Source organism: Aristolochia californica, unplaced genomic scaffold, assembly GCF_029961685.1.
Source record: "Aristolochia californica isolate CCGP_79_NKW_82.1479 unplaced genomic scaffold, dmAriCali1.0.hap1 SCAF_3, whole genome shotgun sequence".
Classification (NCBI taxonomy): domain Eukaryota; kingdom Viridiplantae; phylum Streptophyta; class Magnoliopsida; order Piperales; family Aristolochiaceae; genus Aristolochia; species Aristolochia californica.
Genome location: NW_027181992.1, coordinates 43,315,752 through 43,339,656, shown reverse-complemented (window position 1 = coordinate 43,339,656; position 23,905 = coordinate 43,315,752). Strand labels below are relative to the sequence as shown.

The 23,905-nt window shown below is 38.2% G+C and overlaps 1 protein-coding gene across 5 annotated transcripts in view; it reads left to right on the top strand.

The window, feature by feature from the left end:
• LOC137959221 (coiled-coil domain-containing protein SCD2-like) overlaps positions 1–23,905 on the top strand; it is a 45,670-nt gene that overhangs the window by 10,833 nt on the left and 10,932 nt on the right. For all 5 annotated transcript variants that reach the window (XM_068806588.1, XM_068806587.1, XM_068806590.1 and 2 more), the window contains 13 exons: positions 1,860–1,938; positions 2,162–2,203; positions 2,344–2,406; positions 4,330–4,379; positions 4,456–4,483; positions 12,420–12,491; positions 12,575–12,649; positions 12,741–12,801; positions 13,128–13,241; positions 13,459–13,574; positions 15,860–15,935; positions 16,613–16,657; positions 16,800–16,840. In XM_068806588.1, coding sequence (XP_068662689.1) covers positions 1,860–1,938; positions 2,162–2,203; positions 2,344–2,406; positions 4,330–4,379; positions 4,456–4,483; positions 12,420–12,491; positions 12,575–12,649; positions 12,741–12,801; positions 13,128–13,241; positions 13,459–13,574; positions 15,860–15,935; positions 16,613–16,657; positions 16,800–16,840 — 862 coding nt within the window. The remainder of the gene's footprint in view (positions 1–1,859; positions 1,939–2,161; positions 2,204–2,343; positions 2,407–4,329; positions 4,380–4,455; positions 4,484–12,419; positions 12,492–12,574; positions 12,650–12,740; positions 12,802–13,127; positions 13,242–13,458; positions 13,575–15,859; positions 15,936–16,612; positions 16,658–16,799; positions 16,841–23,905) is intronic.

The following is a 23,905-nucleotide window of genomic DNA, read 5'->3' as shown; positions in this document are numbered from 1 at the left end:
CCTTTAATCCAAGTATAACTTCTCTTCATAAAATATACTTCTATTGAGATATATAATCCAGTAGATTTTGGTCTCTATAATCTGGCTGAACTAAGTACTCTTTCTCCTTTTGCCAGCATAACCATTGACTCTTCCAAGATCAATATCTCCTTATAAAACACTCAGATTGAGAATTGGTTGAATAGGTAAGAAAATAGACTTACAAATCTTTCTTTTGATATATAATTCTTCATAAAAGTCTCGTTCTTGATAGCATAAAATAGCTTGGAAGTTGAAACTTTTTGTTGCTGCTCGAACCTCTTTTGCAATCTGACCTTTGCTGCTTCAAATATCGATTTCTCTTTTTAGATAACTTTGATTGCAAAAAAACCTTTTTCCTTGGAAAATAAATTCAAATATCTTTCTGTCAATATATAATATGCAATATGAAAAGCTCAGTATGGAGGTGAAAACGCAAAGCAAACAACGGGTATAAGGATTGAAAAGAGAAAAAAAGAAGATAAATACGAACCTAAACTATTAGAGATAATTGATCAAAAAAGGATCACATTACCTCTGTGGGTTGACCAAGTCAACTCACAGAACCTGCTCTGATACCATGTTGAATTTATGGAAAAGAGAAATACTTCATTGACTTATTATAATCAGAGTACATGAACTTCTATTTATAATAGAGGAAAGTAGTAGAGTTCAACTTCAAACTCTAACACTTAAAGATAAGTCCTAGCATAATTAAATAAACCAATATAAATAGAAGACTAACATAGCTAAAACACCTTTAAACTGAAACTCTTCTGTGAGACCTCCTTCCATGATAATTGTGGATCTGTAAGACTCATAATGCCACCTCACGTGTTCATGGTGGGTCCCACCAGCTCGTGTGATCATGGTGGGTCTATATCTTATGGGCTTGGGCCCATCTTCCAATACACTTGGATATGTGGGTCTTCCTTGGTCGTGTGAGCTTGGGCCCATCTTTCAACATAGAACAACAAAATTATCCATTGAGAACTCCAGCTATAGACATTAGAACCTCTTTCTATTTTCAGTTTACAGTCCCAATGGTTTTTCTAGCTTTATTTGGAATGTCTTACTACTATTTCAAGTTAGAACTAGTCCCTAAGTGAAGTCTATGATTAGTGTTTAGGAAAGTGTTCTACTTGGTTTCTTTGTCAGGTCGTGTAAAGTGAATCAGAACCTTATTATATGCAGTTGTCAGTTGTGCTCTGATTTCTTTTGAATGGTTCTCTTATTTTAGTCTGAGTATTTAGGAGAATTATTCGACACCTTAGAAGAAGATAGTCGTTTGATTTAGCATTTACATGGATAAAAATACATGTCAAGGGATGTTCACAGGAATTTGTATCTTTTGTTTTTCTCATTGATGCTGAATTTTCTTCTATTTTAGTTTATCTTTCTACTAGCTTAATTTATCTACATTTATCTTTCTTCTTTTAACTTATCCCTTTTCTTTTTTCTAAAGCTGCATCATTCCCTACCAGTACCGCTTATCCTCCAAAACAAAAGTTTGATGATTTTGAGAAATGACTGGGACAAGCTTTTTATGCAAAACGCTACCATGGGTTCTGTTCTATCTAATTGGATTCCCAAAACTTGAGATTATTGAAGGATTTACTTTAAAATAAGTATTTTTAGCCATCCTATTAGAATTCAACACTATCATTTTTAAGTTTCTATTGCCTATTTGGATGTGATTCTTGAATCATCTGAAATATTCAGAAGCTTATTTTAAAACTGAATTTTTTGATTTTCGTTTTCAATACTTATATTTGATTTTCATATGTTATATTGTGGTTGAATAAGGTCTCTATAGGCTTCAATAACTTGTATGTGTGCAGGTTCTCCATAGATTTGGGAAATTTGAATAACATGCAAGAAACAGTCAACCAGCGTTCTGCGACTGCTCTTCAAGATGAGGTTTCTCTCTCTCTCTCTCTCTCTCTCTCCCCCTCTCTCTGTCTCTCTCTGTCCCTCTCTCTACTCACATAATAGTACTTTCAGGTATTTATATCATACTTTTTTCTCCTTAACAGAGCATCTGCTATCATCCACTATTATCTTCTACTATTTTTTAATATAAGGCAACATTATTTGTTTTTCAAAATTTCGTAGGACACTGACCCCCCAGCTTTTATTACAGCTTGATATGCTACAGGAGGAAAATGAGAGCATAGTTGAAAAGGTTAGACACTTAAAAAACTTCACTGTCACAAATTTAATGACCATGCTGTTTTTCATCTTGATTTGTATTTCTTTTAGGAAGTATCTTAACAATTTTAAGACTTTGTTGATCACAAATTCATAATGATACGTGCTACCCAGCTCCGATTTGCAGAGGAGAGGTGTGAGGAAGCAGAGGCAAGAACTAGGCAACTCGAGAAACAGGTTTTCTCTCACCTCTGTATTAAATAATTTTTTTTTGGCTCAACCTACACATTATTACAATCTCTAGCTAGATTTATGTAGACTAATATGGTGAACAAACACATCCTGGCTATTTCTGGCTTGATGTTGCCTGTCCTGCAGTTGATATTTGTCAAAAGAATTTTCATGTCCACGTAAAATTGACATGTGAAAAGCATTATCTAGTGTCTTGATTTAGCACATGGCTCAATTGTGGAAGAAAAGGCTAAATAATATGACGACATAGAAATTCTTTTGAAACAATTGAAGCTATAGAAAATAATGAAGAGGAAAAGAAAAGAAGAACACTGACAAAACAGTTTTTTGTTTGGGACAGTTACTGTTTTAGGAAAACCTCACTTTTCGTATTTTTTTTCTAGGGAAAGTTAGCAAGTTTTAACTTCAAGTAGTTTCCTAGTTTCTTACAGTCTCAATTTGGAGAATTTTCTTTGAGAAAGTCATTAGTTAGTATGCCATCTTTATTAGAGAAAAGTCTCAAAGTTAGTAAATCCATTGTTGTTGGAATTCTTTCTTGGCAACTGGTTTTCAACTTAGCAAGTTAATATTCAGTTGTCATCAGAAAGTTTATTCTTTGGAAAGTTCTATGATGGTGATGTAACTTATTTTGATGAGTTCAATGTTATTTTAAAGTCAATAAATAGGGGAATCTCTTGTAACTTTGAATCAGTTTTGAAGAATAATACAAGTTTTCTATTCGTAGCCGGAGCACCATTAATTCTCTTTCTTTTTATTAAGAATAAGATCTTGAGTTTATTAGTTGGGAAAGAGGCTTCCTATGTTGGCTAGTCATTTTCGGATGGGCCTTGGACCCTACTTCACATGGTATCAGAGCAGGTACTCATATGTGGGCCTACACCTAAATTATCCACTTGTATAGCCACAAAAGAGGGCCTACACCTAAATTATTCATTTGTAGAGCCACAAAAGAGGGCATAGGGTCTGCACCTAAATTATCTATTTGTAGAGCCACAAAAGAGTGCCTACACCTAAAATTATCACTTGTAGAGCCACAAAAGAGGGCCTACACCTATATTATCCTCTTGTAGAGCCACAAAAGAATAGTCCCACATGGATTAGTGAGTACAAAGATCTTGAGTTTATTAGTTGGGAAAGAGGCTTCCTAAGTTGGTTAATCATTTTGTGATGGGCCTTGGACCCAACTTCACAAATTTTTAAGTAGTTTTCTTTTTGTGTGCTAGCTACTGCTAGCCAGAAACCAGAGGTTCAATTTTTGCCTTGGAACTTTGAGAACTAGAAATTCTTATAGTTGAAACTGCAGTGGTTGTGTTACTCATACTCCATCCTTGTTCCAAAACTTTATTTTTGTAATTTTTCAGAATTATTTCTTCAACATTTTGGGTGTACTGAATTAAAAAAAGAGAATCTTGAATAATAGATTGTATGATTGCACACAGCAAAAAAAAATAAAAATTAGAAGCATTATTGTTAACCTAACTTAATAAATCATAGTGCAGTAGGAAAAATTACAAGACAAGGATAATATCAAGCCAGAAATAGCCAAAATAAGGATATTATAGGAAATTGAGAAGGATAACCTTGCAATTCATGTACATTGTTCACAGAGATACACAGAAGTTGCTTCCCAATAAGACTACAACATGAATGACCATTAGAAATTCATTGATTTGACTCTTTCAGCTGGTCATAATCAGATTTGTATAAATAAAAATCAAAGCAAAAAAACCAATAATTTTTATAGATCAGCATGAAATTATTAGTTCCCATGGTGTTTGAGGTGTTTCTTGACTGATTTCTGGATGTGCCCTTGATTACATGATCATTGTTTAATATTCAAATATATACAGATTTATGTCCTTTTCTCTTACTTTTCATTCTTTCTAAGGCATCTTTTTTGTGACTTAGATTGCTTCTCTGGGAGATGGTGTATCATTAGAAGCTCGTCTCATAAGCAGGTTAGGTTAGAGATAATATTATATCCTTTATTCTATTATATTCCTGTACAACTTACCCTTTCCATAATCCATTCAGGAAGGAGGCAGCCCTGCAGCAGAGGGAGGTATGTGTAATCAACTCAAGGACAGTCTTTGTATTTTCCCCCTTTAGATTGCATGTGATACATGCATTCAATATCTTGTTGTAAGTTTTTTAGAGATATATCATATGTATAAACATGTTTCCATGATGTATGTTGTATGCCTATGAAGCTGCATGAATCGACTGGAGAAGTCCTCTTGACATCCTAAGTTTTATTCATTTTGTTTTTTTAAATATTGCTGATTTTATGAATAGAGGAAGCTACAAAAGAGCTGAATTACATATTAGGTGGACCGTCCCAAACAATGACATGTTTTTTTCTTGTTAAACATGAGGTATCTTAGGGCTTATCTGAAGTGAGTGTAGAGCTGAAGAGAAAGAGAAACAGGGAGTGCGAGTGTTTTGGGTGAAATGGTTTGATTGGATCCATATGCAATAAAAAATACAGAAAGGAAATTGCCAAGAAAGAATCAAATCACTTAAAACTGTTCAAAGATAATAGGTACACCCTTCTGTGGTTACAATGACAAATTTGTTGTAAAAAACACAAACCTAACTCCTCCAGAATGAAAAAAGATGCTTTCAATTGTTTGCTGAAAGCTTATTGATCTGGTATGCATGAACAACTGGACTTGTAGACTCTTGGTTCTGGTTGCAGAGCAATAGATCACAGCAGTTTTTCCCTCCTACTCATCTTCATTCTGACGATCTCCTGCATAGAGTTTTTTATGGCCATTTTAAGGGAGATCATGGGAGAACTGTTTCATATGTTGCATGCTCGAAGGTCATGAGTTACACATTTAAAAGTCATGATTTAGAAGCTCAAAATTGGTGAATTATAAATTCAAAATTAATGAATTACAAACTTAAAAAAGTCATGACTTAAAAACTTAAAATTCACGAGTTACAGCAGGAAAAGGTTCATGAGAGTTGAAAGGTCACATGTCCTTGGTTGTCCTTTGTGCAGGCTGGGTTTGGGCTTCTAGTAATGGGCCAATGATAAGCTTAATTGGATACTGGGCTTTGATTCTTGGACCTTTTGTGACTTGGGCTTCTGGGCTCTCAAATATTTCAGCTATGATGCTTGGACCTTTTGTTTCTTGTGGGTTCTAGGCTTCTAGATTTTTCAGCTTCAATTCTTGGATCTTTTTTTACTTGGTCTTCTGGGTTTTAAATGTTTGTTCTTCAATAGGTAGCTTCTCATAAAAAATTCATTAACTGAAGAACCGAGTTACCAAAGAAAAGAGTGAACCAGGGAAGAGCTTCTATATCAATTTATGTTGTACTGTTGGTGGTTACTGCTAGTGGGCAGTTTTTTAGTCGCCTAGCACTAAATATATATTTGATCAAAAGATCATTTTTCACATATTACTGGACTCCTCTAGAATTTTTGAAATAGATTATTATTATTATCTTTTTTTTTTTTAGAAAGTGAGATTTGATTTTTTTTTTTTTTCAAAACAACAACAGAAAGCCAGCTAGGGGAACACACCCTTTCCAACAAGGGATTGGAGGGAGGCTCCCTGTTTAGCAAGCAAATCAGCGACAAAATTAACTGAGCTAGGAATTTTGGACCAGATATTGGTAATGTGGGGAATAAATCCATAATTTGAATGAATACTGTTAAATACCGCCAGTCCAGGAATCTGGGAAAATCCTTCAAGGAGATTTCTGAAAATGGAGAGAAGGTCTACAAAAGTGAAAGAAATCAGCCCAAGATGTGTGTTACTGCTTTGATACCATGAAAAATATGAGATTTGGGGAGAAAATAGAAGAGAAAAGAGGAGAAAAGGAGACCTGGGAGAAGAGCAGCCTTGCTGCCTTGGAGAAGGTGCCAGAAAATCATGTCCTCTTTTTAATTAGGGTTTAAGTGATATTTTACAAAAGGACAAAAATGCTCCTCAATACTAAAAATTACATATCTCCTAAAATACATGTCTAAATTGAATGGAAATTGAACCATAGATAAAATAAGACATTGTCTATCTAACAACCATACTATAAGAGAAATATGTAACTTGGGAAATAACCAAAATATCCCTGAACTGATGTTTTAACAAATACATCCCAATGCCGCCAAGGTGGGTTGGAGGAGGAGGAGCACTATCTGATCACCACCTTGGAATCACCCTCGATATGAAGTGGTCACAAAGATGCTTTCGGAAGAGAATGAGGCCGTGGAGGAGAGCCTGGAGCTCAGCTGAGGTGGAGTTCAAAATGCCCAGAGGACCGGAGCATGTGATGAGCTGAGTACCTCCAGAATCACAAAAAGTGCCATGTAGCCAGCCTTGTCGGGGTTACCAAGAGAATTGCCATCGAAGTTAAGCTTGAGGAAACCAAGTTGAGGAGGATGCCATTCTTGAATAGTGGGTGGTTTGGAAGGGGAGCTCATTTGGGCCAAAGCGCGCCAATTGTCCCTGAGATAGAAACCCATGAGGAAGGTGAATTCTTTTCTGGTATTTAGTCAGGCGGCGATCAGGCCAATGATGGTGCAAGTGGCCCTCTCAATGACATGGCCTTTCCATTAAACATTCTATTATTTCTTTCCTTCCAGATACCCCAGGGAAGGAAAACGGTGCATGTAGAAATAAGTAATTTGCCCATCTTGGGAAAGGCTATCCCAAGGAGCATCTGACTAGATGAAATGAAGTCCTCAAGCAAACAAAGTTGAAGACCAACACAGTTGCGGATGGCCATCCACACCGTCCAAGAGAAGGGGGGCAAGAAAGGAGGAGATGGTTGACAGTTTCTTCCTTGAAACTGTAAAAAGGGCAAAGAGTGCTGCATTATGGTTAACCCTTCGTCTAAAATTGTCGGTTGTGAGGATCTTGTTAAGGCTGGCAATCCAGAGTAAAAACTTGACCTTATGAGGGGCATTGAGGCTTCAAACAATGGCCGCATCGTGATCAGTGTAGCTAGGGCTTCATCATTTGTTGAAGGAGTAAGCAGAGAAGACTGTGAATATACCACTCATATCCGGCCACCGAATCATTTTATCAATCAAATTGTCCCTAAGCCTCAAAGACCTAAGTTCCTCCAGAAGGCGAGAGGAAACCAAGGTCTCAGAGTCATCAAGGTTGTGCCGAAGGTGAAGGTCCCAATAGCTGTTTCCCCATGCATTGACAACAAAAAGGTTATGCTGGCTGGAGATTTGCCAAATATTGATGAAAGTGTCCCAAAGAAGCCCACAACCAACCCACCAATCATCCCAAAACTTGATCTTCTGCCCATTGCCAGCATGATACCGGATTTCTGAACTAAAAAGGGGAGGAGACGATAAAGGGATCTCCAATTCGGTGAGAGACCACACCATCTCCCTCTCGAGGTCCACTAGTGCTCATTCCAACGAAGCTTTGAAGCAACCATTTCCTTCCAAAGGTTGGGCGGTTGGGTTATTAAACTTCCAAATCAACTTGAGGAGCAAAGCCTGATTCATATCTTTTGTAAGACGAATTACCTATCCACCCTGAGATTTAGGAAGGTAAACATCAGTCCAAACTGCCTGATGATATTTGAAATCCGAGCTAGTGCCTCACCTTAGAAATCTTCTTTGGTTTTGTTAACGATTTGACAAATGGATGCAGGGCAAGGCATGAAGGATATATAGTGGTTTGGAATTCCAACAATACAAGACTTGAGAAGGGTGATTTTTTCGGCTTTCGTGAGAAGTCTACCATGCCACGGGGCAAGACGCACCTCAAAGTTCTTAATCACCGGGGTCTAGAGGTTCTTGTTAAGGCGACTGGTGAAGAGGGGGAGGCCGAGATAAATAGTTGGAGGAGAGGAGAGAGCATCCCAATAGGTCAGCCATAGACTGAAGAACATCAGGGTTGATGTTGAAGCCCATCAAGGTAGTCTTCTGACAGTTAACCTCCTATCCCAATGCCAACTCGAATAGGCCAAGTAGAGCCTTAATCTTCATAGTGTACTCGAGTGTCCCTTCCCCAAAGATGAGCGTATCATTGGCGAAATGAAGAATGATAACATCAAAAGCCGCATGATTGTTGACTGATACAAGGCAGCCAAGGTCCCTAGCCGTGAAGATCATAGATAAGAGGAATTCTGTAATAATATTGAACAACAAAGGAGAGATCGGGTCTCCTTGTCTGATTCCTCTAGAGCCCTTGAAAAAACTACAGACAATACCATTGATCACAAGGGAGTATGACACCGAGGAGATGCAACTCTTGATCCAAAAACGCCACCGGTCACCAAATCCCATCTCTGCCCCAGCAAGTCATCCAGTAGCACCCAGTTAACCCTATCAAAAGCCTTTTCAAGATCGAGATTGAGGGCAAATCGAGGGGTGTTGGAGTGAAGGAAATGGTCGAATAGCTCATGGGCCGCCATAGTGGAGCCCAATATGTTCCTTCCTTTGAGAAAAGTCCCTTGTCCATGATGAATAACCAAGGGGAGGAGAGCCTCTATAGGCAAGCAATCTTGCAATAATCATGTAAGTGCTGGAAATTAGACTCATAGAACGACAATCACCCAAGTGTTCCACATTAACTTTTTTGGCACAAGAGAGATGAACGAGTCCCCCATACTCTGGAAAGTTATACCATTATTTTAGAAACTCCTAACCATAGCAATCACATCCTGTTTGATAATTGGCCATCATCTTCTATAAAAACCCCATTAAAGGCAATTCTAGGAAAGAGGTGACAACATTGGAAATTTTGGCAAAGCGAAGATGTTGAAGTTTGGGTTTGCAAGAACACTCCTCAGAATATAGATCTGCGTAAAACCTGGTTAAAGCATCAGTGATGGAGGTTCTATCCGAAGTTACTTCATTATCGATGCATAATGAGGTAATTCGGTTTAGTCCCCTGCCTCGCCAAAGTGATGGCATGAAAAAATTTGGTGTTGGCATCACCTTCCACAACCACCTGAACCTGGCCCCTTGCTTCCAATGGACTCTTTACAAAGGAAGAATAGATTGAAGATTAAGTTGGAGGGTGAATCTAGAGGAAAATTCAGCTTGAGATAGGTACCTTCCTTGGTTATGTCCAAATCAGCAATTCTGGAGAGGAGGGAGGCTTTCTCCACGTAGAGAGTAGAGCCGCGATCCAAAGCCCAGGCCTTAAACTTGGCCTCAAGGAGCCAAGTTGGAATTTATCTTAAAATGCTTCATGGAATACTCTATTAGACATAAACAATTGATACAATTTGATCATTCAACTAAATTAGTAGGACCTGAAGAGTCCACTTCATCTCCATACTACAAGTGAAAGGAAAATGTACAGACTACCAATGCTTTGATACCATGTAAAACTCCTCTAGGCTGGACCACAATGCTCTGATTCCATGTAAAACTCCTCTAGGCTGGACCACAATGCTCTGATTCCATGTAAAACTCTGAAAATAGGTTGAAAATAGAGAGAGAGAGGGAGAATAGAAGAGAAGAAGAGGAAGTAACTGCCATGAGAATAGTAGTAGCATTAGAGGTCCAAAGCATGACCACAATGCTCTGATTCCATGTAAAACTCTGAAAATAGGTTGAAAATAGAGAGAGAGAGGGAGAATAGAAGAGAAGAAGAGGAAGTAACTGCCATGAGAATAGTAGTAGCATTAGAGGTCCAAAGCATGACCTTTAACCAGTTTTTGTTATTACTAAAGTGGTAAGTTACAAAAGCACCAAAGTGCTCCCCTTCCTTCTAACCCCAAGAAAGTTTAAAATGTTCCCTGTTTAATAAAGGAGAAAGTAATCACGTATTCAATTTATGCACAACATACATATAGAGGAATGACACTTTTTCTCCTGCACTTCCTAACACTAGTTATTTGGATTTTGTAGTTGGAAAGATTAGTAGAGTTTTCACTTCAAAAAGAAAAAAAAAGTAGCGCCTTATCTAGTTGCAGTGCTTCTCTTGCGGCAGTAATAAAAAAGTCTGTCCATCTGTCTTTGCTTGGACTCAGTTCACGCCCTATTTTTCAGATTATTGCATCTCCTCACTGCGAATCAGATGGTATATTATTGCTATTTCTAGCATCCCCAAAAGGCCTAAAATTGCTGCTAGGACTTCCTCAAATTAAACTGTGATAGGAGCTCCAAGGGCAATCCTGGTTTGGGGGGGGGATGGGTGGTTAGAACTAATGACGGTCATACCCTCCTCTTAACCCCTCTTGAAAGTGATTCCATTATAGTTAGTTATCAGTTGGGGTGCTGGCAAAAGAAGCCACCTTGGCGTTTGATAGGCATTTCTACAGATTGCTGACTTATCCTCCATTCGTCTTTGGGAAGCATGTTCTTCTCTCGAAAAATGTGTTAGCTGATTATTTAGCCAAGGAGGGATATCTTTTGGCCAAATTGGTTAGCTTTAGATTTTTTTTTCTTTTGTGTTTACTTGATCTCTTGGCCCCTTTTTAATTAAATTTCTTGTTAGAAAGTTAAGAGTATCTTAGTCATTTCCTATCCTTGTAATTCAGTTATTTTGTCCCTTATCGATAAAGTTATATCTGAGATGGATAGTGTCTGTAATTTCCTTTTTATTTCTGTCTATTATGAGATTTATAAGTCACGTAGAGATGGGGGCATTCTGATTACTCTATGTAGTATCACTGAATTGAGTTAATAAAATAATTTAGGGGTTGAATTTCACCCCCAACAAGACTCTAGTTTTTTTCGCAACAGTTCTCTTCCAAAACTCTTCTCCTCTGCTTCCTTTTTCCTTTTCTCTCCTTAATTACAGAATTTTACATTGCATCAGAGCATTAAAATCAATTGATGAGGAGTTCTCAGATTTTCATCTCTCTTCTGATCTAGTGACTTCTCCAAGAAGGAAGTTCTTCGATTTCTCTGCTGATTGGCCTTCAAGGATAGATTTTTCCCTTTCTTCTTGTGTCATAACCGTGTGTTTGATGGTTTTTTTTTTTACAAATGCTCTTGGGAGGTGTGAATTTATCAATTTTTGTCCCAGGATGGGGTTTGTTATACATAAACTCCAACTTGAAGGGGAGCGCTAGAATGTTAAGGGTATTTTAGTCATTTCCCATTCACGTATTCATCTTATTATATTGCTATCTTGTTCTTGTAGTCTATAGTTTGTCTTTTATTTCAATCTATTTGGTCTGTATAAGTAATGAAAATGATGAGTGGTGTTTTGGTCATTGTATGTAATCATTTAAGTGAGTCTATCAAAGATTTTCCGTGTTCCAGCCCCATTGAGACTGCCATCTCTCATAGGAGTTTCTCCTCACTCTCTCTGTCTTCTCCTTCTTTCTTCCTTGAATCTTTCAATTACTTAATTCTAGAATACAGAAGTTGAATGTCAAACTGAAATAACCTACAGAAAACAACCACTTTCTATCCTAAAGTTTGAGTAGAGCACAATTACATTGTGAAAATATGTAAAATAGGAGAAGAGAAGAGGAATAAAGAAGAAAGAGAGAGATGAGGGTAATAGAGTGTGTTGAATGGCCCTTGAGGGGGCAAAAATCGACCCCCTTTTCTTATTATTTGTCACTTAAGTGTCTTAATGTCCATTTACATAAATACTCCTCATGACTCAAAGCTCTCCATCTCACTAATTACACATCAGAATGATGTATCAATCGTCCAATCCCTCTGTGATTTGTAGTCTCATACAGAATTTATAAAATGACCAAAATACACCTGCTTGATATTTAACTTACATAAATACCTTTGTATTTGAACAAATGTGGTTGGGTTTAGTAGTGTTTTGTGTTTCTTTTTGTTGAGAACTTCAAGCTTGAATCTGAGAGGGACTGGAACATTGTCTGTTTATTGGTCAGTTCTGATTATGTTAGTTCGGGAGGGATAACACAAAATTTTAGGTATTATATGGGTCAACAACTGGAGTTTGACTTTTTGTTGACGATATAACTTTGAGTTTTAAATTGTTTACGGTAAAATTGGTTACTCTGAGAAATTTCAAAGTTTTGTGAAATGTTTCACACTTGAATTACCATTGTTTTAATGTTCAGTTTTGTTACAGGCTGCCCTGAAAGCAGCAGCCCAAACCTATTCTAAGAATGAAGACAATGCAAACCTTCGATTAGAATTAGAGGTATTATAAATCTATATTTAAAAAATATTCATTCTCCTGTCAAGGATTAATGTATTGTATTGTTCACTGTGAAATTGAAACAGCTCCAAGAAGCTGAGTGCGAAATCAAATCTCTTCGAGTAATGACAGAGAGAATGGTTCTCAATAAAGAGCAAATGGTCTGTTTTTCGTAACATGGATATGTTAGTCCCATTTTGTGTCCTAATTTAAGCTATTAATTACCCACAAATAGCCTTTTTTCTTCTTTAGGAAGAAGTGGTTCTCAAGAGGTGTTGGCTTGCTAGATATTGGAAGTTATGTGTTCAACAAGGTACTGTATTTTTACTTTTTGTTAATTTTGAAACTGGGAGCAGTAAAGCTATTTTCATTTTTCATATATGTTATGTGGAATTCTTTTTTGCTGTTTTGAATCAAAAGTGATCATTTTTAGAGAAAATTTGGACAATGCACTGTTGCCAAGTGGATGTATTTTGTCATTGTTGCCCAAGAAGGTAGCTACTGCCAGATGTAGAAACCAAAGAAAAAAAAAGAAAAAAAAACTAATGCTGTCAGAACAAAATAACAACTGATGATTGAAAACTACAGACTCGGAGTAAGGAGTGATTGTTCACCTGTGCTTGGTCTTACTTCTTTTAGGTATTTATGCGGATATTGCTGAACAGAAACATGAGTACTGGTCATCTTTAGCACCCCATCCTAATGAAGTTGTCCTGTCTGCTGGGCGAAATGCTAAAGAGGAAAATTCAGCAGGTTAGTTTATTAATCATTGAGCATGGAACATGGCTAGATTAATGAATAGTACAATGATGCAATCAGAAAGTTTGTCTTTGCAAGTTCTTATGGACATTTTATTTTTGGAAAGGAAATTGTTGTTGACTTTTTTGAATGTAATTCTTGTTGAATTTTTTAATATAATTCTTGTTGACTTTTAACCTCTTTCTTTTAATTGCATGTTGAACGGAGTAAGATGACATAGAGGAAAAGTCGACGACCCCACATGAATTGAGTGACATCACTGCGGAGGCAACTATTGAGAGCATGCTTTTAGTGGAGAAGGGCTTGCGTGAGATGGCTTCTTTAAAGGTTTCCATTGTATTCTTTTTATAAACTATTATTTATGTATTTAACAATAATAGTTTCATTTATTGAAAATGCATAACTTCATTCTGCATGGTTTCAGTAATGTCGAGACTTCATCAGGTTGATGCAGGAACTCTGTATGGGGTATTGCAATGTTGACATTTGAAAATCTGAATGATATAGGAACAAAGGGATGCAAGTGAATGCCCTCTCTGAATACTTAAAAATATAAAACACATATTCCCTCCCTAGATGTAGTTTTCCCCATTTGAACTTTGATTCTGAATTTCTAACGTTCTAATAGAGAAATATCTCTAACAAATATCTGGATTTAGAATTTTTAGAAATCTGAAATAAGTTTGATCTGGAAGGAGAGAAAGAGATGAGAGTGTTGAATTTATGGAAAAGAGAAAACTTCATTGACTTGATGTAATTTGAGTACATGAACCCCTATTTATAATAGAGGATAGTAATAAAGTCCAATTACAATTAAACTACCCTTGTCCCAATTACACCCAAATTCTAACACTTAATAAGTCCTAGCATAATTAAATAACTCAACATAAATAGAAGACTATCATAACTAAAACACCTTCAAATTGAGATTCTTCTATGAAACTCTTGTAAAACTCCACCATATTAATTTTGGCTATGTGAGACTTCTATAAGAGCCTTCCATATTTGCTCTTCAACACTCCCCCTCAAGCTGGGAGGTAATGGCAGTGATCCCAGCATGAACCAAATAACATAGATATAGTAATAAGCTCCTCCATCACGGTGTCCCAACACCGGGCACCGACTCTCAAAGGTAGAAATTGGTGATAAAACATAAGTTGAACCCAAACTCAAAGGATTTCAAACAAAAATAGTGATAATAATCACTAAAGTGGGTAATGCCTGTTATTCACAAGACGATGATAAAAAGTCTCAATGGTATAAAAACCATATAAATAAAATGGACCAACCAAAACAATGCTTCAAAAGGGGTCAACCAAAGGGGTAAGTGAGAGTCAAATAAAGGACGATAGGAGTAAGTCTGCCAAATAACAATAACATGATAATGGGAATCAAAGGAAGATAAGAAGATGGGGCCACAATGTTCTTTATTCAAATCTTCATCAAAATAACCAACACTGACAATAGTCAGCAACCAAGGAGTCCTTCTTCCATAATAATGTCTCAGTCAAAGAGAGACAATAGCAACAACGGATATGGGCCAATGCCCAAATAACACGTACCAAATAATAAAAGTCCTTAATAAGGACACATGCAATAATCCACTCCGAGTCCATTCCTGAATAGGGAATCTTTAATACTTCTAATATCAATATCTCCAAAAATATAGCTCAAAATCACAAACGGTTTGTTGATCAAGAAACTTAACTCAAATATCTTTAATTTGATATCAAATTTGACATAAAAATATTTGTTCTTGAATCTTTTATGATCTCTTGACTCTCTTTATTCCGAATCAAGACCCTTGCTGACTCCAATGCTAATATCTCCTTAAATATAGATCAGATTGACATGAAATTTTCTCCTTTTGAAACTAGACTTCAATACCTTTCATCCAGATATAATTTCTGTTCATAAAATATATTTTTTGGAGAAAAAGAATCTGATAGAATTCGGAATCTATAATCTGGCCGAACTAAGTACTCTTTCTTCTTTGGCCAATGACCATTGACTCTTCCAAGATCGATATTTCCATCTAAAAAACTCAGATTGAGAATTGGTTGAATAAGTAAGAAAATAGACTTACAAATCTTTCTTTGAATTTATAATTCTCCCCATAAACTCTCGTTCTTGATGGCATAAGCCGGATCGAAAGTTGTTGCTGCTTGAACCTCTCTTGCAATCTGACCTTTTTCTGGTTCAAATATCGATTTCTCTTTGTACAAAACTCCAATTTCCAAAATTCATTTTGTGTTGGGAAGTTGACTCGAATATCTTTTCGTAAATATATAATATGCAATATGAAAAACTCAGTATAGAGGTGAGAACGCAAATCAAACATCGGGTAAAGGGACTGAAAAGAGAGAAAAAAGATAGATACAAACCTAAACTCTAAAGATAATAGATAAAAAAAGGATCACATTATCTCTGTGGGTTGACCGAGTCAACCCTGCCTGCATATCAGTCTATAATAGCTTTTTCTATTTGAAATATGTTTCTTTAAGTCTGAGCATTTTTTTAAATTTATTAATTCTTTATTGTTTTCTTTGTAAATTCTATATCATTTATTTTTGTTTTCTCCTATCTCATATCTCTTTATGGATTTTTTGAAGGTTGAAGATGCTGTAGCAATTGCCATGGGTAAATGTAGGAGACCAAATTTGTTGACGGCTGATAAACCTGATTCAGGTGCATCATCATATAAATTTCCCTTTCCTTCCAGTGATTGAGATCATTTTAGCATTTTTGTGATATGAATTCTGGTTTATCATTTTAGTTAAAATGATAGCATATAACCTGTTCATTGCAAGTGACATTTGTCCTTTGTATTATCTTCTCCACTTGAATCCTTTCTGGGTCTTAATCACTTTTAGCAAAATGTTATCATTGGATGCAAAATTGAGGTGACCCCTTGAAGAATGAGTGCTCAAAACAGCCGAATGGAGAACTTTTCTTCAATAGAAAATATATCATCGGAGAAGTTTGTTTGGGATTCATGGAGTTGGGTCTGTGAACTGGGACCTGTATCAGTCCAACCATCAGAAGGTCTTCCAAACACTTCAAACAGGACTCTACGCTATTGACAACCCCACCCATGCCTTATTTCTGGAAGCACGAGGTCAAGTATTAGAAAGGCAGACCAAACCAACCAAAATATATTCCATAAAAGATGAACAAAAAAGTCTTAAACTGTTGTCAATCTTACAATTTTATTAAGCACCACTAAGTTCATGCTATTTAAGTTTCTTTTCATGAACAGAAAAGTCTTAAACTGTTGTTAATGTTACAATTTTCTTAAGCAACACAAAGTTCTTTCTATTCAAGTTTCTTTGGATGACTAAGAAATCCTTCTGTGATATGCCCAGCGCTTCCTGATGATTCGCCAATGGAGGGTCAGGCATATGAATTTGGTAAGTTGCTTGCTCATATCATGTAAGATTCTCTGTCATTGGCTAAATCCAGTTCACTTGTATAGCAATTAGAACTGGACCTTCTGAATATTTTAGTTTTAGATGCATGGACTTAAAGGTATCATATATCTGTCATTTTCAGAATTGAGTCAGAAGGAATCCGAAGATGTGCGCTTCAAGCAGGTTTGTGACATTTTGTCTATGATTTTTTTATTTTCTTGAGCTGTTAATTTTCAATGTTATATTTTCTCAGACATCATATTTCAAGCATAAAAAGGTAAAAGGTAAAGGTATTTGCATATCAAGATATCTTCACTGGATTCATGTGTGCATTAGAGTTATAATTCTTTTTTTTTTTTTTTTTTTTTTTTTTGAAATGATGCTGAATTTTATTATGAGAGCTCAAACGAGCTGATTACACGAGGGGAAGCCTTCCCAAACAATGAGAGATTGCTGGGAGGTTCCGAATTTTACCAATTTATCAGCCAAAGAATTGGCTGATCTAGGAACGAGGTTCCAATTACAATAAATGGATGACACAATGTCAGCAATACAATCAATGACTGGCCAATGGCGCCAAGGAGGGGAGCTTTCTTTTGAACACCAACTGACGAGAGTCTTTGAATCGCCTTCAATAATGAGCTTGCCATGGAGCCGCTCTTTAAAGATTTGGAGGCCGAATAGAAGAGCACTCACTTCAACAGTATTTGAATCAGCGATACCCACCGGCCCTGCATAGGATAAAATAGGGTCTCCACTGCTATCTTTGAAAACACCACCAGCTCCAGCCGCCCAAGACAGCCTAAAGCATTGCCATCAAAATTGAGTTTGATGCAGCCATAAGGGGGAGGATCCCAGGTGGCCATAACCGGATTCCTACGAGGGCCCGCCAAACCCCAATTTTCTCGAAGGGAGATGCCCGATAGAGAATCAAACTCCTTCCTAGAATGTAGCCAGCTCGAGATAAGGTCCACTGCTTGAGAAGCTATATTATCCGGGTTGCTAGCCTTGGAATTGAATCTTCGGTTGTTTCGCTCTAGCCATATACACCATGGGACATGCGCAAGGCATGCCAAGAGAATTATCTTGCCCAACTTAGGAAGGTGCATCCCCATAACCATCTCAAAGTTGCCAAAAAGGTCCTGATGTAGCCCCATTTGGAGACCAATCTTCTGAAATATCTTCATCCAAACTTGCCATGAAAAGTCGCAATGTAAGAGAACATGTTGGACTGTCTCATTGCACACACCACAAAAAGGGACAAGTGCGATCGGGGGCGGTGTAACCTCTTTTATGGAGGTTATCAGAGGTGAGAATTTGTTCCCTAATGGCCATCCACATGAAGAATTTGATTTTATTAGGCGCTGAGAGCTTCCATGCCAGGTTTGCCTTGTGTTCATGCATGCTGTAATCTTGTTTTCTAATGTGAGAGTAGGCGGATGCAACTGTGAATCGGCCATTAAAGCTGGGCTTCCATATCAGTTTATCAACTGCATGCTCACGAATAGTAGTGCTGCTGAGCCTGGAGAGGAGAGAGCAAAAAGCAGTAGTTTCCTCATCATTTAATCCCCGACGAAATGTAAGACTCCATGAGCGATCTCTCCAAGATTCAGCCACTGAGTAAGAGAGATCCCTCGCCATCCTAGAGAGTCCCGGGAAATCCTCAAAGAGGGGGTGGGGGCCACACTATTCATTCGACCAAAAGAGGAGGGTCCTTCCATTTCCTGTGTGAAAGGAAGTTGCATCTCTAAATATTGGGAGGAGCTTTTGAATTGATTTCCATATCGGGGATAGAAGCCGAGTAGCGCCATCCTCCCTCCACCAGGCACCCAAAGGTTGAAGATAGAGCCTAACCATATCACCCCATAGGCTGTTATGCTTGATGTTGAAGTTCCAAATCTATTTGAGCAAAAGGGCATTGTTCATCTCCTTCGTAGGCCGTATGCCTAATCCACCCCGATTTCGAGGCATGCAAATATCCTTCCAACTCACCAAATGGTATCTGAAGGTGTCCTCTGATCCTCTCCAGAGAAAGCGTCGACGGATGGCATCAATCCTGTTGCAAACTGAGGCCGGACAGTGCATGAATGATAATAAGTAGGTTGGCAGTCCTGCTAAACAAGACTTGAGGAGAGTGAGCCGCCTAGCCGTAGATAAAAGCTTGCCCCTCCAGTAGCTAGTCTCTTCTCAAATTTCTCAATAAGTGGGGACCACAGCGTCGCCGAAGGCCGATAGTCAAAGAATGGTAGTTCAAGATATGTAGCTGGCAAATTTCCCACTGAGCACCCCAAATATTCAGCTATTCCCTGAAGTATAGGAGAGTCAATATGATATCCAAGGAGGGTGGTTTTCTTCCAGTTAATGTTCTGACCAGAAGCCAACTCAAATAGTCCCAATACAACACGCAGTTTTTGAATTAGAGTTATAATTCTTAAAAGATGAGTTTTCTCTTTTTCATGTTAACCATCAGTAATTTATGACATAGACATCTCAACCATGATGCTCCAAGGACTTCACAAGATTTCAACTAGAAATCGTGATTTTGTTTTCCTGAAAATGAGTTAGAAATGGTCACTGATGCCTTTAGTTTTTTTTTTGAAAAAGGTGTGAATATATTACTGAGAGAAAAAAATACAAACCTTACTAAACAGGACCTTCCTCCATAACAAGCTGTTGGAGAAAAACACCTGATTTAGCCCGACTATCCGCCAAGTGATTTGCGGATCTAGGAATATAATTCCACATACATCGTAATTGGGAAATTAAAGCACATATATCATCAAAAAGATCCCAATGACGCCATGGAGGTTTACATGTCTTTTTACACCAACTGATAACAACTTGAGAATCGCCTTCAACAAATAAAGGTCCTTCCATTCTCTGATGAAACAACTTCAGGCCATTAAACAACCCAGATAACTCGGTTGTTGTTGAGTCTGATATGCCGATTGGCCTGGAAAAAGAAACGAGCAAAGTTCTTTTATCGTCATGGATGACCCCACCATATCCAGCTGGCCCCGGACAACCCAACGCACTTCCATCAAAGTTTAGTTTAAAAAATCCAGCAAGAGGAAGAGACCAAGTCTCCACAGTCGGAGGGCGGGGGAGATAGGACAGTGTTGCAACAAGATCCCAATTCTCATGAAAATTGATCCCTTCAAGACTTTTGAATTCTTTTCTCATACGAATCCAAGAAGAGACTTGCCCAACAATCTGATTGCAAAGAATGTAGTCAGGAAGGGATTTGTTATTAAACCTTCTGTTATTCCGTTCTTTCTAGAGGCCCCAGATAATGTGATCGACGCTGCAGGAGATTAATAATTTTCCAATTTTGGGGAGATTAACCTTTGTAATCGTGTTTATTGTAGAAATGAGATTTTGGGAGGAACAATATTGCAAGCCAATTTTGTTGATGAGATTTTTCCATACCGAGTGCGCATAATTACAATGCAATAGTATATGATCCGCAGTTTCAGTGGAGGACAGGCAGAATGGGCAAAAAGGGTCCAAAACGTGCGTTCCCCGACGTATTAGCGAATCTGATGTTAGGATTTTGTTTTGGCATGCTGTCCAGATAAAGAATTTTGCTCTCGGGGGTACGTGTAGAGACCACACAATGGCTGATGGGTGACAGGATTGAGCATGGGAGAGGGGGAGAGAAGAGTTTTATAGGCAGATGAAGTAGAAAACGACTTTATCAAAAAAAAAGTAGAAAACGTATCTTTGGGACAAAGTGTCCATATCAGGGTGTTTGGGCCATTTTTGACATGGGCCGAAGCGAGTCTCGTAATGAGTTCGGCAGCTTCAATAGTTTCTGCTTCTGTCAGCCCTCTACGGAAATTTAAGTTCCAGTCACAAGAATTCCGCCAGACAGTAGAAATATTAGCATCTTTGTTTCTGGCGAGAGAGTAGATTTGACCATAACAAGAATTTAGACTAGCCTGACCTATCCACCAATCTGTCTAGAAACTTGTCCTACTGCTAGATCCAATATAACACTTGACAACGTTTTTGAAAATAGACAACAGCTTAGCCATTTTTTTCCAGACATGAGATAATTTGTTATACCTTCCTCCTTCAGTCCACCATCCCAAGAACTTATTTGCTTTACTAGCAGCCATGTTTCGCCAAACCAGAGATGGGGCCATGTTGAATTTCCAGATCCACTTCAAAAGCAGAGCCGAATTTGTTGCTGCAGTGTTGCAAATTCCAAGGCCACCCTTAGCAAAAGGTTTACATACATCAACCCATTTTACAAGACCATAGTTTGTTCACCACCTTACAGAGGCAGGGCAACAGTACAATGATAAAAAGTAAGATGGAATACCATGTAAACATGACTTAATCAGAGTGACTTTACCAGCTTTGGACAAAAACTTCCCTCTCCAGGATGCGAGCCTACCTTCAAGCCGCTCAATAATAGGGTGCCAAACAGATTTTGTGGGTAATGCAGGAGAAAGAGGGAGACCCAAATACGTGCCCAGAGAGGAGGCAACTTTACAACCCAAGTAGTTTGCCATGGAATTAAGAACCAAAGGATCAATATGGAAGCCCAAAATGGAAGATTTAGCCCAACTTACCTTCTGCCCAGAAGACAACTCAAAGAGGTTTAATAGAGCTTTCAAGTGGGAGATTTGAGAAAGGGTACTTTCTCCGAAAAAAATAGTATCATCAGCATATCAGCATACTGATGCCTTTAGTTGCAACTGCTGTTTGTACTTTGATGAAGTTTTTGTGAGATTGGACCACATTATCCAACTGAAATGTGATGAAAATAATTTACTAGACACCCTTGACGTAGCACGGTGGTTTAGGTTCAAGGAATAGCAAAGATGAATGCTTCCTCTAGTGTATGGGCAATCTAGATTTCAGAAAAATAAGAAAATTACAATCTGAATTCAAGTTTTTTGTGAAGTTTCAAGAGGAAGGATGGTATCACCCTTTGATTAGGCATACCGGCTATCATGGGAGAGGCCACTGTCTTACCCTTCGGTTTTGAATATCTAAAACAAGATCAAGAAGCAAAAGGGAGGTAGGACATTCCCTCTTTCCTCACACGGCTGATTAGAAAGCAAACAAAAGAAAAGGGGCAGAACTTCTTTCATTGGGTCACCATGCTGGGAGAAGAACCCATCCGCCTTTCGCTATTCTCTTTTATAAATTAGAAAAACAAGTACTGCTATGTGGGGAGACGTGGGATGGTCCCACCCATTTTTTCCAATCTTTATACTCTCTTGTATTTTATTTTTTTGAATTATGGTGCATATATTGATAATAAAAGAAAGAAGATTACAAACCTAATGTAGGGGGCCTGACTCTACAACAAAGTGTTGAAGAGAGATACCCGCCTTGGCCTGGGAATCTGCCAGGTGATTAGTAGATCGTGGAATGTGATTCCACTTACAGTTTAAAGGAGAAATTAAATTACATATTTCCTTGAACATATCCCAATGACACCATGGGGAATGGCCGTGGTTTGCACACCAGTTGATGACCACTTTTGAGTCACCTTCAATACAAAGGGGACCAGAAAGGTTGTCAGAGAAGATTTTGAGCCCGTGTAAAAGACCCGAGATCTCTGCTGTGGTAGAATCTAAGTTGCCGAGGGGGCCTGCATAGGAGAAGAGGAGGTCACCTTTTTCATCGTGGATAACACCACTGAACCCTGCTGGACCCGGGAAGCCAAGAACGCTTCCATCAAAATTGAGCTTTAAGTGCCCAGGGAGAGGAGGGACCCATATTGCCATAGTAGGGGGGCGAGGGGGCAGAGATAGCCCAACGATAGTTTGCTAATTACCCCTGAAGTTTGAACCACTGAGATTTTTGAATTCTTTTTTATTCAGGAACCAGACAGAAACTTGGTTAGAGATTTGCTCAGTTATAGCCTCAATAGAGGAGGTTTTGAATTTGAATTTCCTCTTATTACGTTATTTCCAGAGAGCCCAGATTATATGATCCACACAACAAGATATAATCATTTTATCTAGCTTTGGGAGGTTTGAGCTAATGAGTGAGAGGACAGTGTCTATCCTGGAGGCACAGTATTGGAGGCCAATTTTGCTTAAGAGGGATGTCCAGACTAAGTGGGCAAATTGACATGATAGAAGAATATGGGTTGTTGTTTCTGGAGTATTTTTGCAGAAAGGGCAGAGAGGGTCTAGGATAGGGGTGCCCCATCGGATCAAGGAATCAGAAGTTAGGATTTTGTTCCTACAAGTAGACCAGATTAAGAATTTGGCACGTGGAGGGGCAAGGAGGTCCCAGACATAGGCAACAGGGTGCTTTCGGTGAGTTGTGGAATGGTTGTTTAAGAATTTGTAGGCCGAAGATGTGGAGAAGTTTCCTTTTGGACTGGGAGTCCAGATTAGAGTGTCACCTGAGTTGTTTGGTTGTCTGATTGGAAGGTGGTGAAGGAGCTCGGATGCAAGGAGAGCTTTGGTGTCGGTGAGGTGTCTTCTAAGATTTAAATTCCAGTCCCCATTTTTTTTTTTTTTTTTTTGAAATGATGCTGATTTTTATTAAGTTAAAAGCTCAAAAGAGCAAATTACAAAGGAGGGAACCCTTCCCATACAATGAGAGATTGTTGGGAAGTTCCGAATTTTGCCAGTGAGGTGTCTTCTAAGATTTAAATTCCAGTCCCCATTTTCTGACCAGATGTCTGAGACAAGAACCTCCAAGTTACCTGAGAGGCCAGATATTTCTGGAAAGCTTATTTTGAGTGGAGATTGACCAGCCCACCAGTCATTCCAGAATTTTGTTAAGCCTCCATTTCCAATGTAACACTTTGCTGCCACTTTGAATTTGGGAAGAAGCTGAACGATTTTTTTCTAGGCAGGTGAGAGAGAATAAATTCTCCCTCCTTCTGTCCACAAGCTAGAGTGTATATTTGCTTTATCTGCAACAAAACTCTCCAAATCAAAGTCGGCTGTATATTAAACTTATATATCCACTTAAGAAGAAGAGCAGAGTTTGTGTCATTGATGTTCTGGATACCCAATCCACCCAACAATTTTGGTTTGCACACTTCCTCCCATTTAACCAGATGATATTTTTTTTCACCATTTGGACCACCCCAGAGGAAACGCCTCTTTAGAGTCTCAATTCAGTTTCTAAGTGAGGCAAGGCAGTGGAACATAGATAAAAAATAGGTGGGCCTTGCAAACATGATTTGATTAGAACTAACTTGCCTGCTTTTGATAGGAATTTCCCCCGCCAGGAGGCAAGTCGCCCTTCCAAACGCTCTATGAC